Genomic DNA, 27976 nt, shown 5'->3' with positions numbered 1-27976 from the left:
GCTGTTGCTTTACAGGAGCTACTCAGTTACAGGAAAGTGTCAGTTTACAAAACGTTACGTTTACTATTTACACTTTCTGTCTCTAAATATGACCCTCTCATGAGCACGAGGCAACTACTGGTACAGGTGACAAAGCAAGACACAGAATATGGCAAATACCTTAGTGGTGAGAGGATCGCAGTCGAAATATTTGGCGAAGATGAGTAGGCCGCTGTAGATGCTCATCAGGACGAGGGATATCGCCCCCACAGTGAAGATGCACACAGCTCTGCACAGAAATTACAAACAGTTGCTAGAGCACACACATGGTGTTTCACAAGATGTGAAGAGCGGATGGATTACAAATAATACACTTTTTCTTCTCCAGTACTCTCACTGACCCTCTACATATCTATACTACTAAATGGGTAAAACGGTCACCAGGTCCTATTAAAGGTTGTCTGTCTAACGGCTTCCAGGGTCAATCAAATGTTAATTTTCAAAGTTTCATATAATTATTGACCGCATTTAAAAATTAAAAAGACTGTCACAACTTACTCATAAAGAGCTATCAGTGCCAAGGCACTTTCCATAACGCGCGTTACCAAGGGGGCCCACCCTAAAAATTGTAAGAAATGAAATTCGTTGTTGTACAGGGTGAGGCAGTGAAACGGCACGATTTTGTAAAACCACCAAAGATTTATTTACAAGTAAAATCATAATAGTTGAACATGGATCTCAAGTACAAGAGTGGAAATTAAAGATTTAACTTAAAAACAATAATTTTTTAAATATGGTGTCAGTGAGGTGTCGTCCTTGGTTTTGCACACATTGTCTAAGCCTGAGATGAAATTGTCCCATGACGTTTCGTAGCATCTGTACTGGAATGTTGTTAATTTCCTGTCGAATTCGCTCCTTCAGGTCTTCTTTTGTTCTTGGTGGATTTTCCTGGAAGACTTTGCATTTGAGGTAGCCCCAAAGAAAAAAGTCTGGTGCTGTCAGATCTGGTGAACGGGCAGGCCAGGGGAAATCGCCATTCCTGCTGATTAGACGTCCTGGAAATGCAAGTCTGAGCAATTCCATTGAGACATTGGCAGTATGGCTTGTTGCACCATCTTGCTGGAAGAGTGTTTCAGCATCTGGATCATGTCGATCAATTCCAGGCAGACCAAAAATGGTCAACATGTCAGCATAACGTCCAGAGTTTACCGTCACTGTGTTGCCATCTTCATCTTCAAAAAAATAGGGCCCCACGATTCCACGAGATGACATTGCGCACCAGACTGTTACTTTTTCAGAATGGAGAGGTTTTTCATGAAGTTCGTGCGGGTTATCTGAGGACCAATATCTTAAGTTTTGCTTATTTACGTACCCACTAAGATGAAAGTGGGCTTCATCACTCATCCATAAGTTATGCACTCTTTCTTCATTTCGTTCAATAACGTTAAGCATTGACTGGCAAAAGCGTATACGGTTATTGTAGTCATTAGGTTTAAGGGCTTGCACTACCTGCATTTTGTATGGATGATAGTGAAAGTCACTCTTCAAAATCCGTCTTACTGATCGATTGCTGAGACCAAGTTCTGCGCTGTGCCGCCTCGCGGATTTTCGCGGACTTCGTCCCAACGCTTCGCGCACACGATTAATGTTCTCGGGTGTCCGGATTGTTTTTGTGCTGCCGCCTCTTTTCTTTGTTGTGCTAGCAGTAGCTTCAAAGGTTTTAACCCAAAGGAGAATGGCTTTCCTTGATGGCACGGGAGCCCGTGGCGGCAGGTTGAATTCACGACGAAAGGCGCGTTGAGCACCAACCACACTATCCGCGTTTTTGTAATATGCCTTTACGGCATATGCACGTTGCGCACTCGACCAACGCTCCATGGCTACTGAAACTTCCACCACTCTAGACGCCCAAGGTCACTTCCCCCACTCTCGCAACCCCCCTCCGCGCCCGACAACCACTATCGAAATCGTGCCGTTTCACTGCCTCACCCTGTATTATATCAGACGTACTGATGTGTAATCACGGTCCCCGAACTCGTAGTAACAGCAACTAATTTTCAATCACATATACTACCCGCCAGCCTGTGTGGCCGAGCGGTTCTAGGCTCTTCAGTCTGGAACCGCGCAACCGCTACGGTCGCAGGTTCGAATCTTGCCTCGGGCATGTATGTGAGTGATGTCCTTAGGCTAGTCAGGTTTAAGTAGTTCTGACTTCTAGGGGACTGATGACCGCAGATGTTAAGACCCATAGTGCTCAGAGCCATTTGAACCACATATACTACCGACTTTATAACCACCACAAAAATTTATAAAACGCAGATTTCGTTCATTGTTTTTGACTTTAGCTCTCAACATACTTTTTGAAGAGATACTGACGTGAAAGTAAGGCCCTGAACTTGAAAATATTGAATACAGCCTTCACTGGGGAAAGTGACGTCTACTACTGAGATTTAAATTTTTGGGTTAAGTTTAACTGAAAATTTAAAGCATGTATGAAATCTGGTAGAAGAACTCTTTAAAAACAATAAATATATCAACTAATTCTCAATAACATGTACTACCCACTTTACAACCAATTTGTAAATTTTGAATATGGCCATCATTGGGAAAGTGAGTTCTACTACTGAGACTTAAATTTTTGGGTTAAGTTTAACAGAAAAATTTAAATCTTGTATGGAATCTGTTAGAACAATTAATTAAAACAGGAAATATTTTTAAAAGCTTTTAAAATGTGGAGAAACTGAATATGCTACAATACTTTCAGAAGATGGGCATCAATCACCCCCCCCCCCCTCACCATAACTTGGTATTGCGAGGGATGATCTTACGTGAAAGGTTTACTACAATAATTCAAGTATTAAAGTTAGAAAGTGTATACATGTCTTGAGGCAGCTTAACTCACAGCGTGCAAATTACCCAGACTATAGTATATTATTGTTAAAATGCATTTTAACCATAGCTGCTTTTATTTGTACCTTAATGTCTGCCGGTTTCGGTCGTGGACCATATTCACAGGATATCTACCAAAAACACACGTTTCATGGGCTCTTCATTCACATGCGCTTTAGGCTATTTTCCAACATTTGAAGTCAAACGTCCCGTTTCTGGAAGATCTCTGTCGCAGTGATAAATAGATTTACTTGTGAGAGATCCACGTTCCATTCTCTCCTTGCTAAGCACCTGTCACAGATTTTAATTCTGTTAACAATAGCACACACTGCGTCTTTCGTTGTGGCGTCTCCATATTGACAGTCAGGAGTATGGGCGCTTGCTGCACAGTAAACTTTAGTGTACATGAACCATACGAGTCAGCATTGTTCATGAAGTGGTGATCACAATTTAGAGAGTGTCTCTATCGATAGCATATTTACCCAATACCATAAAATGTCGAGTTCTTTCGTTACAAACATTTGATTGTGTGTATGTCTAGCCCGAACACCTTGTACCAACCCTAACAACGCGGCTCCGCATTAGTTTGATGTCTGCTGCCGTGCCTACATTATTTGGTCTTCAAACACTGGAACAATATTCTAGAATCAGTCGCAACAACGTATTGCATACGATTTCCCTTACAAACGCACATTTTTGAACTGAAAAAACGTGGTTGCCCCACTTCATACTGCTTTTCATGTATACCCCCTAATAGTTATACGATGGATTATACTCATCATGTTCACCACTAATGTTCTAGCCATATTCTACCGTGTTCAGTCTCTTTGTTACAGGCATTATCTTATATTTGTCAACACTGAAAGAGAACTGCCTTTCATTACAGCAAGTAGAAATTTTGTCCAAATCATTCTGCAGTTCCTTTCCATCGTCCGATGACGATAACTTCTTGTACCCCTCAGCATCGCCAACAATTTTACAGCACAGCTGATTCTGTCTTATAAATCGTCTAATTAATTTTGACCACACAGGAGGTCCTATTCGCCGTCTAGTAACCTCCTCATCCCCACCCCTGATTTTTTAAAGAATCTAACTCTCATGCATAGAACTGCTTCAAACGTCTGATTATCTTACAAATCAGTTGATGTAGTAATCTAGTTTTTCCACGCATCTCAGTGTTTATGACTTCATATCTCTTGAATGACCTGTTGTACGATGATATGGTTTTGCAGGTACATTCAGTAGTACACGTGCATATTGTTCTGAAAAATTTCTTGAGAATAGATATAGTAACAAAGAAGTACCAAAATAGACGTCACGCCTGATGGTGAAGTTTTACTGCATGAACAGCGAAAACACACTAAGGGATAATGTTTCTTCGTTTTACGAATTTGTGTCGAGTTTCAGAGACAAAAAAAAATTCTGGAAGGCTTGTAAATATGTGTAAAGTTCGTGGGAAGTGGTAAAGTGGTCTCATTCTCAAATGTTGGGAGAAAGTAGTCTGACTAATCTTTGCGCCGTATGTTACACTCCATCAAGTCATACACACAAAATCTAACTGTAATACTTGTTATGATGTGTTAACCTTTAACGTAAGATTGTACATCTTAATTAATAGATTATGCCAGAAATTTGTAACTTCAGTCAATATTTATATGAAACTGCCTGTACACAGCTAAGCATTGCTTTGGCTCAGTTTGGTTAAGTGGAGAAGGAAGAAAAGAGAAAGCACACGTTTCTAACAAGTATGAGAATTGGATATACAACCTAATCGCCTTCTCCTCCGCTGCCTCTGTCCATCTCCTCCTCCCCTCTCTTTGTCCATTAGCCCTTCCTTCACCCCCTCTCTGTCCATCACTTCCTCCTCCTGTGTCTCCAACTCCGCTTGCCCCCTCTTTCTGTCCATCTCCTGTTTTCGCTCCCTATGTCCATTTCCTTCCAACCTTCTGCCCATCTCTTCTTCCCCCTACCCCCCACCCCTTACTCTCTCACTGTGAGCCTTGTTTTCTGCCTGTGACAAAAAGAGACAAAACCGCACGTTTTTACAGCAGAGCGTTGTCTTTATCGCAGCCGGTTTTGAGTGAATCTTGGTAACAATATTTTCCCTCTGAGCATTACATATACTGTACATTTGTATGTTATATGTACTGAAAGTATATAGCCTATGTCCATCCGAATTTTCATTAGAGTATCGTGTACAAATCTGAAGTAGATTGTTCAGGAACTTTTCGAGACATTTGGTAACAACATTCCCCTATTACATATTACATATTGTATTGTGTATTGTGTGTATTGAAACCGGGGACCTAGAAATGACGGAGTGGCTTCGTCCCACCGTAGCCCTCAGTGGTCCACAACCCCACAACAGGCCACAGTAGTCCACCCACCCCACCGCCGTCCCATACCGAACCCAGGGTTACTGTGCGGTTCGGTCCGCAGATAATGTAATGACTGGGTTCGCTTAGTCAAATATTCTGCGAGCCAGTCACACATACTCACATGTTGGCCTTGGTGAGCGTGGGCAGTGCGAGGTAGCGCTGCATCATGATCTGGTGGACGCCTGCTATGAACAGCCAGTGTATAGCGCCTCCCAGCAGCAGGCTGGGTAGCGCCTGGCGCACCGTGGGGTCCAGGTCCAGTCTGTAAGTAAGGTAAATTGACTGCTCTCTGTCGCTCATCTTGCAATAAGAAGAAAACAAATACAAATATAAAAGGTGGAACTTCACGTCTTCTTCGATAAAACTGAATTTAATCCAGGCTGTCAGTTATTGAACTCTGGGAAAAAAACGTAAATTAGTTGCAAACTACGGCTTTCAGACACTTAATTCGACACGAAAAACTTCGAATAAACATCATTACTACAGGTAGGACGGGAGAGGAAACTGATGGAGTACGTCGAATACCTAGGTGACTGAGCAGGACATTGGTTCCGAGTGCTGCTATAAGATGAAGGGGTTGGCGCAGAAGAGGAATTTGGGCGGGCCACATCAAACCAGTCGGCACACTGATGCTCCCCCCCCCCCCCCCCCCCAAAAAAAAGGTCACTACAGATATTCGGATTTAGGTTATGACATTTTCGATATGCCTGCCGTCATTGGCGATAATGTGGCGCACATGAAGAGTGAAATTCTGAGTGGCCCTCTCAAGTCTCGGAATATCGATGCTGTCGATGACCTTCTGAATGGCTATTTTCTGCTGAGCAATTTTTTTGGGGTTATTGCTGTACACCTTGTCTTTGATATAGCCCCACAAAAAGGAGTCGTATGTGTTCATATCCCGAAAATATAGCGGCCAATCGAGGCCCATTCCAGCCGCCTCTGGGTACCCCACAGCCAGAATGCGTCCCCCAAAGTGCTCCTCCAGGACATCAATCACTTTCCTAGCCGATCGTTGGCCGAGTGGTTCTAGGCGCTTCAGTCTGGAACCGCGCTATTGCTACGGTCGCAGGCTCGAATCCTGCCTCTGGCATGGATGTGTGTTATGTCCTTAGGTTAGTTAGGTTTAAGTAGTTCTAAGTCTAGGGGACTGATGACCTCAGGTGTTAAGTCCCATAGTGCTTAGAGCCATTTTCACTTTCCTGCTTCGATGGGGTTGAGCTCCGTCTTGTATGAACCACATATTATCGAAATCAGTGTCACTTTGGATAATGGGGAAGAAATCACCTTCCAAAACATTCACGTACCTTTTGGTAGTCGCGGTTCCATCAAGGAATATCGCACCGATTATTCTGTGACTGGACATTGCAAACCACAGTCACTCGTTGACGGTGAAGAGATTTCTCGATCGCAATATGCGGATCCTCAGTCCCCCAAATGCGCCTGTTCTGCTAATTGACGAACCCATCCAAATGAAAGTGGGCTTCGTCGCTAAACCAAACCATGCATGCGTGTACTAATATCCAACATGCCCCGCGGCCAATCGTGGAGTTTGAACTTCCTAGCGCAAACCGTTCAGAAGTTATAACGATTTTATTTCTTATAGCTCTATAATCGTCAGCCTGTACAAACATCACTACTACAGGTGGGACGGGAAATCACACGGATGGAGTAGGTTAAATATCTAGGTGACGGAGCAGAGCCAAACACCTCTCAAAAAGAAGCCCTTGCATCACAGACCAGAAATGTAATACCAGTAGGCCTATATTAACAAATATCTATGGCGGTAATCCAAGTAAAGGTGCGAGTAATTGTGTCGTCCCCCTCTCTCTATTCGTTTAGTCGGTTCCGACTCTTCGTGACCCCATGAACCAAATCACGCCACTTTTTCCTGTCTTGCACTTTCTCCCGTAGACCTTCCAGGTTGGAACACATTGCTTCTGTGATGCCATCGATCCATCTCATCCTCTGACGTCCTCTTCTTCTAGTTCCTTCAATCTCCCCCAGCATTAATGTTTTTCCAGCGAGGCATGCCTTCGCAATTTGTGTCCAAAGTAGGTCAGCTTTTGTTTTAACATTAGACCTTCCAGGGGGAAATCTGGTTTTATTTGCTCCAATATTGATCTGTTGCTTCTCTTTGCAGTCCATGGAACTCTAAAAAGTTTCCTCCAACACCACAATTCGAAGGAGTCAATTCTTCGCCGTTCAGCCTTTCTAATGGTCCGGGTCTCACATCCATACACCACAACTGGAAAGACCATAGCTCTCACAATACGGATCTTTGTTGCTACTGTTATATCTCTGGACCTTATAATCTTGTCAAGGTTTGACATCGCCTGTCTACCGAGCAACAAGCGTCTCCGGATTTCATGGCTGCAGTCGCCATCAGCAGAACCGAGGTAACTGAATGTGGCCACTACCTCCATGGTTTCTCCTGCTATATCCCACGAATTGGTAGGTGTAGTTGCCATAATTTTAGTTTTCCTCACATTCAGCCTAAGACCGGCCTTTTCACTTTCGTGTTTCGCCTTCAGCAAAAGTGTTCTCAATTCTTCTTCACTTTCTGCCAACAGGATCGTATCATCCGCGTACCTGAGGTTGTTTACATTTATTCCAGCTATTTTAATTCCTGTTTCTCCTTCATCTACCCTCGCATTCCTCATAACATGTTCTGCATACAGACTGAATAAGTACGGTGACAGTATGCAGCCTTGCGGACCCCTTTCTGAATCTTTATCCATTTCGTTGTTCCATACATAGTTCTCACCGTGGCTTCTTGGTCAAGGTATAAACTCCGTATCAGATGAATGAGGTACACCCATGTTTTCCAGTACGTTCCATAATTTGTTGTGATCGACGCAGTCAAAGGCTTTGGCGTAGTCAATAAGGCAGAGGTACACATCTCTCTGGAATTCTCTTGCTTTTTCCATAATCCACCGAATGTTAGCAATTTGATCTCTAGTTCCTCTTCCTTTCCTAAATCCAGCTTGTTCATCTGGTAGCTCTCGATCTAGATATTGGCGAAGTCTATTTTGTAAGATTTTCAACATGACTTTGCTAGCATGTGAGATAAGTGCGATTGTTCGGTAATCTGTGCATTCTTTAGAACTTCTCTTCTTTGGAATGGGGATGAATACTGATCTTTTCCAGTCTTCTGGCCACTGCTGCGTGATCCATATTTTTTAACATATTGAGTGGAGCACTTTAACTGCATCCTTTCCAGTGACTTTAAACAATTCTGCTGGTATTTCATCATGTCCATTAGTTTTGCTATCAGCCATATTTTAAAGGGCCCACTGGATTTCACTCTCCAAAATATCTGGCTCTGGTTCTAAATTAACATTAACATCAGCAGCAGGAGCCCTGTCATTATGCAGTTCTTTTGTTTAGGTCTTCTACATATTCTACCCAACTGTGTTTAACATATCCTGCTTCACTCAGATATTTCCCGTTTCTATCTTTTATCATTCCAATTTTTGCCTGGAATTTTCCTTTAATTTCTCTAATTTTCTTATAAAGGTCTTCCCCATTCCGTTACTATCTTCAGCTTCCTTGCACTGTTCGTTAAAGAATATATTTTTATCTCTTCTAGCTAATTTCTGAAAATGTTTATTTAATTCAAACATAGCTGATCTATCTCCCTTGATTTTTGCTTTCCTTCGTTCTTCTGCAACTTGCAGATTGTGTCGTAGACAGTATTAAATATGGAAATTTGGGCCGGCCATGGAAGCGTGCTCGAATAGCCAAATTGGTTGATGTGACCACTAAAAATAATTGAGAAATCTGTGTTCGAGTCCCGGTCCGGCACGAGTAGAGATATCCTTATATATGGAAATGGAAATGAAGTCCCATGCTTCTTGACAGAGCGTAGGGGAACGATGCGGGAGACCCGCACCGCCGTACTAGGCAAGGTCCTAATGGAGGTGGTTCGTCGTTGCCTTCCTCCGACCGTAATGTGGATGAATGATGATGATGAAGACGACACAACAACACCCAGTCATCTCGGGGCAGGTGAAATTCCCTGATCCCGCCGGGAATCGAACCCGGTATCGCGTGCTCGGTAAGCGAGAAAGCTACCACGAGACCACGAGTGGAGGACATCTTTTTATATAATTGCAGTTAATGTCAGAAATATCCTGCAATTTCGAATAAATTTCATAAATTTGCTACAGCTTCAAGATCGTCACCAATATCTGTTTCTTCAGACATAGTTAAAACCTTAGGGTGGGAATTCAAGAATAGTTGCAAATGATGGGGTCGTAAATAGACTACATATAGAAATTTGGTTCGGCCCTGGAAGCGAATTCGGATAGCCGAATTGGTTACGGCGATCGCTCAAAATGCGGGAAACCCGAGTTCGGGTCCCAGTTCCGCACAAACTCTCATATTCCACTAACAGATAAAAACTTCATTCTTAATGCAGCTAACGTCAGAAAGATCGTTCAGTTGAGGGTTGGGTTGGGTTGTTTGGAGGAAGAGACCAAACATCGAGGTCGTCAGTCTCACTGGATTAGGGAAGGACGGGGAAGGAAGTCGGCCGTGCCCTTTCAGAGAAACCATCCCGGCATTTGCCTGGAGCGATTTAGGTTACGGAAAACCTACAAAAGGATGTCCGGACGCGAGATTGAACCGTCGTACTCCCGAATGCGAGTCCAGTGTGCTAACCACTGCGCCACCTCGCTCGGTCGTTCAACTGAGAGTAAAGTTCATAAATCTTTTACAGTTGCAGAATCGTCACCAATGACAGTGTCAGGAGACATTGTTATAAATAAATGAAGGAATGTTGACCGGCCGTGAGGCATACCGAGATAGTCCGTGCAGTTGCGGTAACGCTGCGTCGTGGATGGTGCCGTGAGTGCCACACGTGCATAGTAAGCAGGAGATCCAGGGTTCGAATCCCGGTCCAGCACACATCTTCGCTGGAAGCCGCTGCTACCGCTTAATGTCCCGCTGCAGCTGACAGCCAGTGATCCCCCTTCCATTTACATATAGTAGGGATCTGCGTGGTGCCTGTGCTTTCGAAGGAACAGACACCACGCATTCATATAATTTTGTATTATAGTCGTTTACCACAATACTGTGTACCTAGTATGTACAGTATGCATCATAATATTGCACGTAATCTGGATGGCCAATACTACGTGTTCAGTAACTTTAATTTTCAAAAATGGCTCTGAGCACTATGGGACTCAACTGCTGTGGTCATTAGTCCCCTAGAACTTAGAACTACTTAAACCTAACTAACCTAAGGCCATCACACACATCCATGCCCGAGGCAGGATTCGAACCTGCGACCGTAGCAGTCGCACGGTTCCGGACTGCGCGCCTAGAACCGCGAGACCACCGCGGCCGGCAACTTTAATTTTCATTACATCTTAATTTTACTCTACTTCGATCCTTCTTATCAAGTATAGGTTAATCAGCTTCATATTAGCCTCACCCGCAATTGTCTTGCTTTCGTTGTAATAGCGCGGATATATGCGGCCATTCGCCATTTGGTAATTTTAAGTACCGCTGCCGGTTAGATCACCCAGCTGTTTCGCATCCAGGCCAATGTGATGTACGCATGACTCTACGTTGTGGTCAGCTTGTATAACAGTACAGAGGTATTTGTAATTATTCGTTGGTTTTGAAACCTCCCCTTAGAAATTTATGAATTACTGTGCTGGTAAACCTCTTACGTTATTTGATTTTCAAACAACTGAGCAGACCTGAACGTACTCAGACATTTCTATCTTTACTTAATCTGATCAACACTAAACTGACAGACAATATTTTTAGCGCAACGCAATCTGACTTTCAATAATCCCTACAAAAGAATGGCCCTGACTAACAATAACCTATACCTTTCATGACTCACTTACCTCACAAAAATCTTCGTTACTCGAACTACTGCAATACAGTGTCTTCGTTACTCGAACTACCGCAATACAGTGAGCGCCAATACTGCCAGCTAAATAAAAGATTCTAACTACTGAAGACACTAACTACTGATAGGTACAGATAGCAAACGAAAGATTTTGATAGAGAACAAACAATGTATTTACCTTAATAGTGTTCAAAAATCATCATATATACAGGGTGTTACAAAAAGGTACGGCCAAACTTTCAGGAAACATTCCTCACACACAAAGAAAGAAAGTATGTTATGTGGACATGTGTTCGGAAACGCTTACTTTCCATGTTAGAGCTCATTTTATTACTTCTCTTCAAATCACATTAATCATGGAATGGAAACACACAGCAACAGAACGTACCAGCGTGACTTCAAACACATTGTTACAGGAAATGTTCAAAATGTCCTCCGTTAGCGAGGATACATGCATCCACCCTACGTCGCCCTGATACGCTGATGCAGCCCTGGAGAATGGCGTATTGTATCACAGCCGTCCACAATACGAGCACGAAGAGTCTCTACATTTGGTACCGGGGTTGCGTAGACAAGAGCTTTCAAATGGCCCCATAAATGAAAGTCAAGAGGGTTGAGGTCAGGAGAGCGTGGAGCCATGGAATTGGTCCGCCTCTACCAATCCATCGGTCACCGAATCTGTTGTTGAGAAGCGTACGAACACTTCGACTGAAATGTGCAGGAGCTCCATAGTGCATGAACCACATGTTTTGTCGTACTTGTAAAGGCACATGTTCTAGCAGCACAGGTAGAGTATCCCGTATGAAATCATGATAACGTGCTCCACTGAGCGTAGGTGGAAGAACATGGGGCCCAATCAAAACATCACCAACAATGCCTGCCCAAACGTTCACAGAAAATCTGTGTTGATGACGTGATTGCACAATTGTGTGCGGATTCTCGTCAGCCCACACATGTTGATTGTGAAAATTTACAATTTGATCACGTTGGAATGAAGCCTCATCCGTAAAGAGAACGTTTGCACTGAAATGAGGATTGACACATTGTTGGATGAACCATTCGCAGAAGTGTACCCGAGGAGGCCAATCAGCTGCCTGCACACGCTGTACATGGTACGGAAACAACTGGTTCTCCCGTAGCACTCTCCATACAGTGACGTGGTCAACGTTACCTTGTACAGCAGCAACTTCTCTGACGCTGACATTAGGGTTATCGTCAACTGCACGAAGAATTGCCTCGTTCATTGCAGGTGTCCTCGTCGTTCTAGGTCTTCCCCAGTCGCGAGTCATAGGCTGGAATGTTCCATGCTCCCTAAGACGCCGATCAATTGATTCGAACGTCTTCCTGTCGGGACACCTTCGTTCTGGAAACCTGTCTCGATACAAACGTACCGCGCCACGGCTATTGCCCCGTGCTAATCCATACATCAAATGGGCATCTGCCAACTCCGCATTTGTAAACATTGCACTGACTGCAAAACCACGTTCGTGATGAACACTAACCTGTTGATGCTACGTGCTGATGTGCTTGATGCTAGTACTGTAGAGCAATGAGTCGCATGTCAACACAAGCACCGAAGTCAACATTACCTTCCTTCAATTGGGCCAACTGGCGGTGAATCGAGGAAGTACAGTACATACTGACGAAACAAAAATGAGCTCTAACATGGAAATTAAGCGTTTCTGGACATATGTCCACATAACATCTTTTCTTTATTTGTGTGTGAGGAATGTTTCCTGAAAGTTTGGCCGTACCTTTTTGTAACACCCTGTTCATGATATCCAGTATTACAAATTTACTCTTTCTGATGGACACACTCCCAGATCGTCCGCTCTCAAAATTCTGCCATCTCTCTCCCCACATCCACCACTGCTGGCGGCTCACCTCCAACTGTGCAGCGCTACGCGCTGTTCACATCCAACTGCCCAACACTACAATAGCGAGTATTCCAACAATGCCAACCAGCCACAGGCTGCACACAGCACAGCCAGTGATTTTCATCCAGAGTGCTACGTGAAGTTACCAACATAAAAAACTAAACAGCATACTTACAGTTTCCTTTATTGGTTTGTCAGACCACGGTCCGTTAAAGCTGTGGGTTAATTTTCGAAATTTTTTCGTCTAGTTTCTGACTGTTCCTTTTTCTTACTATTATGGCCGAATTTTCGTCCAGACGATTTTATGTGTATGTGGCTGACATTGAGCTTTGGTAGCCGGCGCAGTGAACTTTGTTTGATAGTCTTACGTGAGTGTTGTTTGCGGTTTTAATTAAGCTATTGGCTCACTTAGAACAATGTCTTATAATGTATGATAGTTATTTAATTAGAGTTCGTTTTCCTATTAGATGATCTGATGATGACTAACCGCTACGGGGCACGTTATTTTTAAATAAAAATAACTTTGCAACCGTGACTGTTTTATTTTCAACATAATCATACACACACTACAATACACCATAAAATTCTTAGAGTATGATCAGCATTTCTGGCAAGTGGAGGACGTGGTTACACGTCCTAGCTGAAAATTTATGCCATATCGGGATACAAACTCGGGTCTCCTTCTCACTAGGCAGATGCTCTGTAAATCAATGTCCACTAGCAGCTAAATGTCATTAATTACTTTGTGTCTTGATCCATACTGGCTTCAGGATCAAACAGTATCTGTTCTTTCAGGTAAGTCCGAAAGAACAGATACCACATAGGGAGATTTAAGTGTTCGTATATCCAAAGCGCTGTTAGAGAACGGAACGCTAGAGAAATATTCTAGAAGTGGTTCGAAGAACCCTCTGTCGTGCAGAAAATAGTGTAGTTATACAAACAGTGTAACACATTATTACATATTTTTACTGTTTGTTTTTTGAATATAGTTCTCTGTGGATACTTTCATACTACTTTATTCGTTTATGTTGTAGCGTTCTTAAAAACACTGATGATGACGATATTTATCGCAGAAACTAGTTTGGGGAATAAACAAGTAAACAAATAACGAAAAGTATTTTGCGCCAAGCCGGACTCACAATTCCCATATTGTTATTGCAATGAAATGAATACCCCTAGCTGCATACAGGCGTTGATATGTATCAACGGGGACAGGTGAAAATGTGTGCCCCGAACCGGACTCGAACCCGGGGTCTCCTGCTTACATGACAGACGCCTTATCCATCTTTTTTTTTTTTTTTTTTTTCGTTGTGTTTGGTCGTTGCGGACGTCGCAAGACATTGTGTTGAAGTTCGGTGGTTGATCCTTCCACTCTCTGACCGAACACGCTGAACTACCGTGCGACTGCCCATTATATACATTACTCGCGGCTTTACTGCCGATTCCCGTAAGAGTTCGGGAACTGTTTGTGCTTCTGCAAAATGGTTCAAATGGCTCTGAGCACTATGGGACTTAACATCTGAGGTCATCAGTCCCCTAGAACTTAGAACTACTTAAAACTGACTAACCTGAGGTCATCACACACATCCATGCGCGAGGCAGGATTCGAACCTGCGACCGTAGCAGTCGCGCGGTTCCGGACTAAAGCGCTTAGAACCGCTCGGCACCGCGGCCGGCTGTGCATCCCCACAGAAGATCTTCATATATATATAGTTAAGGCTCACCGGCCATTTGACCATCTTCTTCTGTGCGGATGCACAAACAGTGCCCGAACTCTTACGGGAATCGACAGTAAAGCCGCGAGCCGGCCGAAGTGGCCGCGCGGTTCTGGCGCTGCAGTCTGGAGCCGCGAGACCGCTACGGTCGCAGGTTCGAATCCTGCCTCGGGCATGGATGTGTGTGATGTCCTTAGGTTAGTTAGGTTTAAGTAGTTCTAAGTTCTAGGGGACTAATGACCTCAGCAGTTGAGTCCCATAGTGCTCAGAGCCAAAGCCGCGAGTAATGAGTATAATGGGCAGGGGCACTATGAATATAGTGCGGGACAATAAGTTGCGAATGTGGGTCTACGGGAGGGGTGCCAAAGATAAGTCCCTGCAGTCACACTGTCCTCTGTGTCCTCGGTGGCTCAGATGGATAGAGCGTATGCCATGTAAGCAGGAGATCCCGGTTTCGAGTCTAGGTCGGGGCACACATTTTCAACTGTCCCCGTTGACTTCTATCAACGTCTGTATGCAGCTAGGGGTATTCATTTCATTGTAATTTCATTCTAACGCGCTGCATGGTCACCAATGTTATCTGATCTTTCGGACATGTGTGAAAGAACATATACCATCTTCATATATATATCCCATATTGTTGTTTCTCTATGCGAACACGGTCCAAAAGGAAGAGTTCCAACATAAAATCATTGTTAGACAGTTGTAGAACAACATGAAAATGTTGAGATTTAACTGGAGTGTTAGTGATTGTGTAGTGCCAGTGGGGCCAAGCATTTCAGGACGTGACACTCACCCTGGAGGATCAAGGCGGCCCGACTCAACATTGCGGCTCCAGACGACGGACAGCCCTCCGACGTCGATGGTGCCCTTGATGACGACCAGCAGCACTGCCCCGAACATCATCACTGTCTGCACCACGTCCGTCCACACCACTGCCCTGATGCCGCCCTACGACATTAAGAGGAGCACCACATTAAATTAATTCCTCCTAAACATCATTTTTACCCTATGATAGGACAAGAGAAAGAAAAACAAATAGGGACTTATGGATAGACACGAAACTAAGGTAAAACTAAGTTACGTTTCTCGTTCTGGCCCTAGAAGAGCCAATCGGGCACGATCGACCGCCGTGTCATCCTCTGCCAATAGCTTCACCCGGGGCGGTTTGAAGAGTCGTTGGAACTGCCACTAATCGGTCGAGCAGCTCCTCAGTTGGCCCCACAAGGCTGAGTACATCCTGCACCAGTCCTCTCACCAAGGAAATCTAACCCGGGTCTCCTGCATGGCAGTCAGCCGATCTGATCATTCAGCTACGTAGTGCTCGAGAAATGTGAGGCTTGTTTTTTCAGGTTGGTAACATTTTTGATTACGGCCACTGTAGTAAGCGATCTGCGCATGCGAGCTAAGTACCAGCATCTATTGTCTGGTATTCTGAATCGACGAGCTCGAAAGCCCGTCAGAATGCATGGACGTAGACGACAGCTGCTAGGCGGCGCTCCTATAGTGCGATTAAAACTACTTTGTACTTGACAGTTTGCTGAGCGGCCGTGCAACGTTGCCAGCTGCCCTTGAAAAAAATGGAAGTCGTGTTTTTTATAATTTGGCAACTGTACATGGTAGTGATATGAGGACTATCTTCTGACACTTTTTTTAACTCAGTGAAAATTTTGTACTACTGAAATAGAGAAATATTTAACTTTTTACGAAATTTGAATTTTCACGCTACTGTGGTCGTGCGGTAGCGTTCTCGCTTCCCACGCCCGGGTTCCCGGGTTCGATTCCCGGCGGGGTCAGGGATTTTCTCTGCCTCGTGATGACTGGGTGTTGTGTGCTGTCCTTAGGTTAGTTAGGTTTAAGTAGTTCTAAGTTCTAGGGGACTGATGACCATAGCTGTTAAGTCTCATAGTGCTCAGAGCCATTTGAACCATTTTTCACGCTACTCAGTATTAATCATTCCCTATCTCCTAAACAATGTGTCGTACAACAACAAAATTTTAATCTTGTCTTCAGTGGCATATTTCGATAGTGTTTGCAAACTTTCTGAGCAATACAGCCAGTAATAGTGAAGTAGTAAACTAAAATTTCACGCCTGACGCGGAACTTTTTCCAAATCAACATCAGAAATGTAGTAAGCAACAAACTTTTTCCCTTTACATTTTTCGTGGGGCGTCAAAGCGAGAAAAAGTTTCGGAAAGGTTTGAATTTACTTTTAGAGCATGTTGGAAGTGGGTGGGTGCTACAGTTTCACCAAGACGAGAATAGTATTGTGCGTACCGTTGAAGTGCTTATACACTCATGGAAATTGAAATAAGAACACCGTGAATTCATTGTCCCAGGAAGGGGAAACTTTATTGACACATTCCTGGGGTCAGATACATCACATGATCACACTGACAGCACCACAGGCACATAGACACAGGCAACAGAGCATGCACAATGTCGGCACTAGTACAGTGTATATCCACCATTCGCAGCAATCCAGGCTGCTATTCTCCCATGGAGACGATCGTAGAGATGCTGGATGTAGTCCTGTGGAACGGCTTGCCATGCCATTTCCACCTGGCGCCTCAGTTGGACCAGCGTTCGTGCTGGACGTGCAGACCGCGTGAGACGACGCTTCATCCAGTCCCAAACATGCTCAATGGGGGACAGATCCGGTGATCTTGCTGGCCAGGGTAGTTGACTTACACCTTCTAGAGCACGTTGGGTGGCACGGGATACATGCGGACGTGCATTGTCCTGTTGGAACAGCAAGTTCCCTTGCCGGTCTAGGAATGGTAGAACGATGGGTTCGATGACGGTTTGGATGTACTGTGCACTATTCAGTGTCCCCTCGACGATCACCAGTGGTGTACGGCCAGTGTAGGAGATCGCTCCCCACACCATAATGCCGGGTGTTGGCCCTGTGTGCCTCGGTCGTATGCAGTCCTGATTGTGGCGCTCACCTGCACGGCGCCAAACACGCATACGACCATCATTGGCACCAAGGCAGAAGCGACTCTCATCGCTGAAGACGACACGTCTCCATTCTCCATTCGGCGGTACGTCCACCCGGCCTCCCGCATGCCCACTATACGCCCTCGCTCAAAGTCCGTCAAGTGCACATACGGTTCACGTCCACGCTGTCGCGGCATGCTACCAGTGTTAAAGACTGCGATGGAGCTCCGTATGCCACGGCAAACTGGCTGACACTGACGGCGGCGGTGCACAAATGCTGCGCAGCTAGCGCCATTCGACGGCCAACACCGCGGTTCCTGGTGTGTCCGCTGTGCCGTGCGTGTGATCATTGCTTGTACAGCCCTCTCGCAGTGTCCGGAGCAAGTATGGTGGGTCTGACACACCGGTGTCAATGTGTTCTTTTTTCCATTTCCAGGAGTGTATAACTTACACGGGGTGGGAGAAAGCAGCACATATGCCGCCGTTAGTCTTGTGCATGAATTTCGCAACATATCACAAAACTCAAAATACCAATACAACGAGACCAACATCATCCAAAGGTTCAATTTTTTTTTTATTTTTTATTTTTTTTGCAACTTACCATCACTCGACGTGTTCTGTGTCCGACAGCTGGAAAACGCCGCTTATATCTGTGTCGCTGGAACTTTCAGATGACTCCCCGACGGCAATAATTAATTTGAAAACACTATCTTCCAATAAGGACTCGTTCTTCCATGCCTCCTGAGTGACAGCTTTTGTATGTACTACAACATTACTCCAGTTTTCCACAGTTACTTTAGAAACAGCTTCATGTAAAAGTCTTTCCACTTCTGAAAGCCTGAATGTCTTGTTTTCACGTGCTATGTACCCCTTGATCTGGGCCCATATTAGCTCTATAGCATTAAAGTGACAATGATAGGGACGTAATCTAATTACAGAATGTCCATGTTTGTTGGCAACTTCTACAACGTATGTCGGGTGTCGTGGCTTATGTTGTGACACAAGTTCCAATAGTTCCACTTTCTTCATTCCGTCATCGAATTGTATATTATTTCGCCGTAACCACTGTACAATTTCGTCTTAGCGTTGGGGCTTTGCCCTTTACAACAGTGTGGTATGGCGCATTGTCAATAATGATGTACGACGGTTTCTCCAAATTCGGTAACACTGAATTTTCAAACCATCATACAAAGATGGCGTGGTTCATTTCCTCGTGAAAATCTGAGGTTTTTTTTGACCTGAAAACATGTATCTTCAGTGTATGACCAGAATTCATCCATGTTTCATCTAGCCACACTAAATCATCGAATTCAACGTTCTTTACCTGCCGCAAAAATCGGCATCGCCAAGCAGCAATACCTTACCGTTCCAAGAGAACTGTACGACCACTTAATTTTTCGTAATTAAATCCCAGGTTTAATAAAACCAGCCGAGATGACTTACTACCAACGACAAGACCAGCTTCTTTAAGTGTTACATGCAGTTTTTGTAACGTTGAATGCTCTCTACGGTGATAATATACAAATGTCTGCTAATCGCATCCTGTCCGAAAGAATTAACATTCGTCACACGTTTCTCGACGCGTCGTTTTTCTCCCCAGAGTTTCCACACTTGGCGGGTCGGAGTTAAGATTTGATGGCCCGGAATGTGTATTCAGTTTTTCATTTTGCTCTTTGCCTATGTTTATAGCGGTTGTTCTGCTTATTCTTAATGCTGCCGCAGGCCTCTCGACTACCTTATTAACGGAAAGAAGAGGCCCTCCCTTCTCCCTTTCCACCTCAAAATATTGTCTTACGTTGCAGACGTATTCGCGCGATTGTCCTCTCAATGCTATTCCTTGCCCAACTTTCTTCAAAGATGATTTCGGCCTACGAACTCTAGGACGACCACGCTTTTTATTTTCGGACATTTTGTACACAGAGGTCACTACAGTAATTTATCACACACTCGTAGTGGAAACAAAGGAGAAGCAGACACTGAGATAATGTAGTTCACCCAACACGACGCGCACAAGACCAGGTGTTAGCAGGTACTGTACCATGACGCATAAGCAGTGGCAACTATGCAGGGGAGGGGTGCTGAACGTCAGCGTGCGATTGGCCTGCACTGTCTCACGGTCACGCGCTCGGCTAGCTGTCAAGTACAAAGTAGTTTTAATCGCACTATAATATTTGTGAGCACAGATGTCACTGCATCATCGTTGGACACCCCCCCCCCCTTCCTCTCCAACACCCACGCGACAGCATATCGGCGCCTGCGGCCACCTGTAGAGCTAGCAGAGCAGGGGCCCGGTCCTCAGTCGTGATCCCACTGCGCTCTCGTATTGTCCATTGTACTCAGCGTTGCATGGTTCCCGATATTGCTATGTATAGACTCCCTATTTGTTCCACTCTCCAGACTTGCCATTTTGTCGTGTTGTCTTTGTTGTTCGCCAGTTGCTGTTGTTGCGTTTCGTGGCGTCGACCTTCTCAGACAGTCGGCCGGCGCCTCCTGGCGGTGTCCAATTCTGGTTACTATATATGGGTACCTACAAACAGCATGTCGTATTGCACATCACCTCGCCCCACTTGTCTACCTTTGTAACTGAGTGGTCAGCGCAGCTAACTGCCATCTGGGGGACAAGGCTTCAATACCCAGTGCTTCCAGGGATTTTTACTTCGTGAGAGGATTGGAACGGCGTGCAGTCAGCATCATGGGGCCAACTGGGAAGGTTGAAATGGCTCTAAGCATTATGGGACTTAACATCTGAGGTCATCAGTCCCCTAGACTTACAACTACTTAAACCTAAGGACATCACACACATCCATGCCCAAGGCTGGATTCGATCTGCGACCGTAGCAACAGCGCGGTTCCAGACTGAAGCCCCTAAAACCGCTCGGTCACAGCGGCCGGCAACTGGGAAGGTACTCGACCGATTAGTAGTGGTTCCAAGCTCAAGAAACGCGACAACGACAAGGAGAGCGGTATGCTGACCCCATTCCCCTCCATACTACATCCGATGATGCCACTGGAAAAGGATGACTGGTCTGGTTCAATGTGCTCATCAGGGCGTGAACGAAGATAATTTAGTACTACTTACTTTCCCCACTCCCTCTAACTAGTGGAAACCACAGAAGGTGATTCCATACTCTGTGATCTTGGGATTACCTTTCACAGTCCTACATATAGGCTTGAATCAAGCAGTCAGTTTGATCAGCGGTTAAATTTACAAGGTAATATCAAGGAATCCACTGTAGTATTTATAAGAGCGAGAGACAGAGAAATACTGGCAGTAAGGAGCAACAATGGAGCATGATAGTTGCAAGATGTAGGATCCCGTCATGTTATGCAGATGGCAGACGGCGGTTTTCTTCCTATCACGTGAATCACGAAGATCATTTACGGCTCCAAAACAGTAAACGTCATTCCTCTTCCTACTCCTGTAAGTGCGTGAGACCTTAGAGTGAGACTTTCACCAACATAGAGCCTAACACGAGGTCCCCTGTGATGGCTACTGCCTACGTGGACGCTGCGTGTTGGCTGCTTCATCGCACCAGTGCTTAATTCTCAACAATGTGAATGTTTGGCAGTCCTATCAAATTTGATGGCGCTGAAGGAACTGAAGCACTATCGGCAAAACGAGAAGATAACGAAATAAGAGTGGAAGCTACTAAGACGGTAGTTTCGTGAGAGGTGTAAGGAAACACCTGAGGTAAGTTCTATCCGATAGTTAGACTGGTACTGAAATAGCACAGTACCAGGTAAAATGTAATAAGACCTCGCCTATCCCCTAAGGGAATATGGAAAGTCCTTCGAGGAGAGGAACGAAGCCAGCTGACCACTCAAATTCTGAGGTTTCTGGCCGTAGCTATCATGTAATAACGGTAATCATGTTAGCGACCCCTACATCGGAAAGCGAGAGTATTGAGGAAACAGCAGACGAGGAGATAGTACAGAATCAGACTGGCGGTGAGGTACTCCACACTGAAGGAGTTACAATGTCGCAGCGGACCGTTGCTCTCGCAGCTGTATAGGAGAAAAGTAGGTTGCCTGTAGAATGAGATTTTCACTCTTCAGCGTAGTTTGACCTGTAATGAAGCCCCCGGCAGATGAAAACTTGATGCCGGACCGAGACTCGAGCAAGTGCTCTACCCTTCCTCCTTTTATGTCGAATAGGGACTCAAGAGGTAGCTGTTGACCAAAATGATGTAATTCTAGTAGCCAACTGTGACACAACTGTTGCTACCGATGATAATCAGATGAAATAAAAGCTGCGACTGTGACGAATCTTTTGGACCATGCAGGTGAGGTGGATGTTCTAGGTAAGAGGGAAATTGTGGTAATGAATGATGTCACCGAGTAGATACCGAATAAACTAATGAAATGTATCTCTTACATAATAATGATGACCAGTGGGAAAACCTTTGTTTCCTCGCAGCAAGATCGTACTGATTGCTGAATCGTGCAGTTTTACCTGGCAGGGCTACCAGATGAGCAAATGAAGGGCTTATTTCAATAGTGGTACAAGTACATTTTTGTTCATATTGAGATACAGAATCCTAAAGTTAAATGAGCGCTGAAAAATCTGCAGTTGAGATACCAGAAATATTCAAGCATATGGCTTCTCGCTAGAGATGAACCTGTCTTTCTGTTTGTTTGGCTCATTACTTTCAGAAGCAAAATAGACAGAAAAGTGGAAGTAATGGACTTCTACCACTATTGAAATAAGCCCTTCAAATGTCTGCATTTATATGGTATGTAGTATCCGGCAGGGAATTATGAGGACAGGAGTCGAGGCTGATGATAGTCGTAAGAGAAAATTCTGGTGTGGAGAAATGATGGTGGTTCTTAATGTGCAAAGACATGAACATATTTGCGTGAAGTGGGAGCCGTATCCAATTGCAGATGCATGAGACCGAAACAGAACTAATGTTTAGCACTCGAAAATTTTGGAAAGCTTGTGTATATATCATGTTCCAAAGATTTTGCATCAAACATCTAGGGCTGCAACATCACGTCTTGGGGAACAACATTTGTTAGAGATAAAATGTTTACTGACGCTTCGCGGCGACATTATTTGGTTTTGGTTATGGCGCTTAGAGACGGCAGGGGGCAGGCACACTACGACGTGCATGTATGCAGTGTATGTTGCCTATAATTCAGTTGATCGTTCAACATGAAATTGGGTAGATAGATTCAATTAAACTTCCTGATTCCTTTTGTAAAATATCTTATAGACACCTTTTCTTAAGGTATTCTTGTTGAAAACTATTATTAGTTTTCTGAGGTAGATAGAATGCAGCACACTTAGTAGATCGTAGGAGTTCAATGAAATCTCACCGTCCCAGGGCGGACGAATGCAAATGGGCACCTGGCACATTTGATGCAAATACTTTGAAACACCATGTTTAGTATAATAATGAGTGCTTTCCTGTTGTTTGGTTGTGTTCTGGTATTGTATCTGACAGTCGCGTAGTATGTGTGTGTTACTTTTCTGTAGTTATTTTCTACATTTTATCGTTTTTGTTAGGTTAGCGATAATTGTGGGGTTTCTTCATCCTCTGGTATCCTATTTCGTAGAGCAGGCAGAAGGTGACTGTGTGGCAAGATAAATCTGATTTTGACTGAAGTTTGTTGTATATCCATTGAGATCAGTGTAATCGAGTGCAGTCAGTCAGCATAATACGAGGGTCCTCAGCAGAATTATATTTTTTGCATAAGTATGAGAATTTTGTCAGCATGTATTCAATTTAGTTCACCAAATAAGATGTGCCATCTGGTTCCTTTGTATACCTTGAAAATGTCCGTAACGTCATTGTCGTAGTGTCTTTGATGTGTCCTCTTTTGAGTTTAGATGTGTTATCCTGTATGATATTCTGGTTCTGTGAAGCTTGTGTTTGCTGACTGAAGAACGCATTGTTTTGATTACTAATTTGTATAGGTGAGCGCCCAATATATGTTGGAGGACTGTGATCTTCAGACTATATTTAATGGTTGTAGATTGGTCAATTTTTGCTTTTCTTGTACTTTTGCGTGAATTTGTTGCTCTGGAAAATGTGAAGTTCTTCAGGTTATAATTACCTGAGTACACTCAAAGTGTGTTATGTACAGGCAGTTGAATTAAACAGGTTGGATAAGGATGAGGTTTGTTTGAGACGGTGGCTTTGTTTTGTAGGGCGATAGTGAAGTTGTCAAATATATATATGTTGAGTGTGTGTGTGTGTGTGTGTGATTCTGCGTCGTGTATATTTATGTGACCAGCCTCAAGGGAACGCTTGGAGCCTCAATTTGTCGATGTCGAGAGAAATTTTGATGTGAAAGGGAGGCTTTTTGTGAGAATGACCTGCGCATCAAGAGAACGCTTGCCCTCTAGTTGTGTGAGTATTAAGGATTTTCCTTTTTTTAAGGGGAGAAGGCTCGATGGATATGTGTGACATGTCAACATCTCGATCCGAAGGGATACCCTCCGAAAAATATAACGTCTGATGTAGTAAGGGATTCAACAAGAGCCTTGGAAGCTGGCTAAAAATGACTTATTAGTAGAAAAATCTAAATAAGTGTAGAAGTAAGCTATGATTGACTTAAAACTGAACGTCCTTGGCGGGTTTCTGTTCAACTGCCGACATCGACACCGAGTTGAAGGTAGAGGAAGCAATAACCTTGGGAAAATTGAAAAGGATTTTATTAAGTACAGCAACCAAGGATTGCAAAAGAGGATCATGGATTAAAAGACTTGTGAAAAGGAATACATCAGGAAGATAAATAGATAAATCTGTGTAGGAACAGCAATAAGGCACAGTGAGCATAACATTTATATTTTAAGTCAAAATCGGCTTGCAGTTGGTCCATAAGACCTGTCGCTGTAATCGAGGGCACTTTAACAGCTGTGAAGTATGTGAACATTATTACGAATCATCATTCCCTCATGGTTGATGTCTTCCCTGATGACAATGTCACCTTCCACAAGGGCAATAGTCCATACCACAAGGCCAGAATCGTGCTTCGGTGATTGTGCAGCATGGTAGTGAACTCACCTTAATATCTAGGCCACCAAATTGGTCTGACAGGCACTTGTTGGAACACATCAAGAAAGCTATAAGTCGCTAGCTCCGAGCCAACAAACCACTGGCGATAGCACTTCATTTCAAACGCTTCTAGATTTTTTGCTTCATTCGGATTTCCGATAGTCCAAGTTTCACTTCCACACAATGCTGACTCAAACGTGAGCTCTTTAGAACTTCTTAAATTTTTCCACATCTAATACCAAAGACCTTTTCATTCAAGAATGCTTTCTTGGCCCGTTTAATTCTACTTCTGGTACTCTCCTTCTTTCAGACATCTTATATGACCTCATTTCCTAGAGTGGAGAATTCTTTCACTACTGTGTTGAGCCCAAGTCTCATCCCTACATAGATTTAATCCTCATGTACAGTTATGGTAAGATCGCTTATGCGGCCTTACGAATGAAAATCGTATCTACGCTGTACACAATAACTTACTTTATATTAGTAACAAAATAAATTGTGTTAAGTCAAAAATGAAAGATGTCTTATGAAGATGCTTTTCTAAAATGCATTCAATTCAGTATCGACTGAAAGGACAATATAGCTCACCACACATGTGTAGAAGATGCACACAATGCACACCACAGGGGATATGATGTGCAAGTTCACGCCAGTAACTGGAAAGAAATAATGAAGACAAATTAACCAAATGGAAACATCACAAGCTATTATTTACTGATGACAAAATTCAACATATACAGTCAAAACTGAGGACAGGAAGCACTTTTCTAGTCTCTTTAGAAGGAATAGTTGTGGATGATATGTAAAGTATGGTTTACATATCAGCAAGCGAACGCAGGAGAACATTCTCGTAAGACGCGGTCTAGTTGGAACCGGTTCACTGAGGAACACAGCATATGCGAAAATAATCTTATATATAAAAATGAGTGTTTGTTTGTTCGTCTTCTGTGTGTTCTGATGCCATTCATCCGATTATGATGAAATGTTGGTGAGTCCTTGCGCATAAGACCGCGGAGATTTCGAAGGGAGTAAGAACCCCGTACCATTCATAGGGACAAGGGCGAAAAGGGGCGTGACATATAAGCTTAACTCAGGAATGTCTACATCAATGTCAGTCAAATTATTTATATACATGACTTATTATTTGTATAATTATTTTTATAAAGATAATGAGTGGATAATATACCCCAACCGCAAGATGTGACACTTAAAAGTATTCCATAAATACCAATACTGGTATGAAACCATAGTTCTCAGTGTCGCTAGACTTCCTGCTGACAGTCAGGATGACATTTCAACCCACATTTGTAGGTAGGTGGGGGGCGGGTTGCAAAGATTAGTGACATATCAGCATATCTCTGCCACGGCTGAAGCAATTTCTACCATCATTTGCACATACATCACTTGCTAACTGCAAAAATTTACTGTGGCAATTATGCTGCCTAACAACCCTAAGGCTGAGGGTGTGGGATAACTCAGTAACTTCCACCAAACTTTGCACATACATGGATAAAAGTACAGTGGGATTAAAGTACCTCTAGTAATGCTAGAGCTGGGGTGAGGGTAGAAGGAGTGGCGTGTAAGGAACCATTAATTTTACCACCATGTTTCGGGGCGAAAGATCATGCCACATGGCTCAACACCACAGATATATTTAACGTTCTCTCTAGAGTCGCATGGTGTAAAACAGCGGAGAATTAGACGGATGCCAGCGATAGTTATTCACGAAACGACCATCAATTACTGGCACAATTAAACATTGAGGTGACAAAAGTCATGATATAGCTATATACACATATACAGATGGTGGTAGTATCGCGTACACGAAGTATAAAAGGAGAGCGCGTTGGTGGAGCTATCATTTGTACTCGGGTGATTCATGTGAAAATATTTCTGACGCGTTTGTGGTCGCACGACGGGAATTATCAGACTTTGAACGCGGAATGGTAGCTGGAGCTAGACGCATGAGACTTTGCACTTCGGAAATTGTTGGAGAATTCAACATTTAGTGATCCACAGTGTCAAAAGTTTGTCGAGCTATGGCAGCAGAGGACCGACGTGAGTGCCTTTGTGAACAATATGACATCGCCTGCAGCGGCACTTCTGGGCTCGCGACCGCATCGGTTGGACCACAGACGACTGGTAAACCGTGGCCTGGTCAGATGAGTCACGATTTCAGTTGATAAAAAAGAGCTGATGGTAGCATTTGAATGCGAAGCAAACCCCATGAAGCCATGGACCGTGTTGTGGGGGCTGGTGGTGGTTCCTTAATGGTGTGGACTGTGTGTCCAACTGAACCGATCGTTGACTAGAAATGGTCTACTTGAAAACCATGGGAAGCCGTTCATGGACTTCATGTTCCCAAACAACGATTAAATTCTTGTGGATGACAATACGCCATGTCACCTGGCCTCAATCGTTCACGATTAGTTTGGAGAACATTCTGGACAGTCCGTGGCTATGATTTCGCCACCCACCGAACATTTATGGGACATAATCGAGATGTCAGTTCCTGCATCCTGTACTCCACCGGCAATACTTTCCCAATTGTGGCCAGCTGTATAGGCAGCATGGCTCAATATTTCTGCCGGGACTTTCAGCGACTTGTTGAGTTTATGTCACGTCTAGTCGCTGCACTACACTGCTCAAAAGGAAGTCCAACATGACATTAGGAGGCATCCTATGATGTTTGTCACTTCAGTGTAAGTTTCCCCAGAATTTATATCTAACTGCAGAGCGAAGTTCGTTTGGGATGAAACATATGTACAAATGTATGTGAGATATGCTAAATATGTGTAAAATATACGTTTGTTTTACATATATGTGACAAATGTGTAAGTGGACAACGCTGCAGGGGGAAAGCTAGGTAAATTAATCCTAAAAATCATTGTCTGTCATTTATTTTTTATATGTAAATGGGCCAGCTTCATGTATGTGTACCTGTTTAGAAAGAAAAAGAGAAACTACAAAGCTAGTATATTATACACATAAGGGTATATCCTCCAATGTGACTACAGTGATGCCCTGATCGTTTCTACACTGTTTATTAAGCCGTCACTGACAAACTTTACGAGGAGAGGATTTTTTTAATATACTTATTATTTCGAATTCTTATTTACAAGTTACGGAATAGCCAATTCGAGGTTCGTTGTTGTTCTGCTTCTAAGACTTTATTGTGCTTTACAGCCGCTATTGTTTGAATCTATCATGGATTACGAATTCTTTCTGCTCACTAAGACGATTACATATCAAGGTGAGGGAAGGAACAACGCAAGAGTCGCACTATCGTGTCTACCACGATCGCTTTCCTAACATTAGGCATTCACAG

General features: G+C 43.8%; 1 protein-coding gene across 1 annotated transcript in view; it reads right to left on the bottom strand.

Moving 5' to 3' along the window:
- Positions 1–27976, bottom strand: part of LOC126194818 (sodium-coupled monocarboxylate transporter 1-like) — a 201534-nt gene that overhangs the window by 92374 nt on the left and 81184 nt on the right. The window contains exons 6-9 of the mRNA XM_049933145.1: positions 25237–25304; positions 15501–15655; positions 5368–5508; positions 160–268 (exon numbers count right to left, since the gene is read on the bottom strand). Of these exons, the coding sequence (XP_049789102.1) occupies positions 160–268; positions 5368–5508; positions 15501–15655; positions 25237–25304 (473 nt within the window). The remainder of the gene's footprint in view (positions 1–159; positions 269–5367; positions 5509–15500; positions 15656–25236; positions 25305–27976) is intronic.

The sequence above is a fragment of the Schistocerca nitens genome, chromosome 7 (genome assembly GCF_023898315.1).
Source record: "Schistocerca nitens isolate TAMUIC-IGC-003100 chromosome 7, iqSchNite1.1, whole genome shotgun sequence".
NCBI classification, from domain to species: Eukaryota; Metazoa; Arthropoda; class Insecta; order Orthoptera; family Acrididae; genus Schistocerca; species Schistocerca nitens.
The sequence above is the reverse complement of the archived record's forward strand: the minus strand, read 5'-3'. Positions and strand labels throughout refer to the sequence as shown.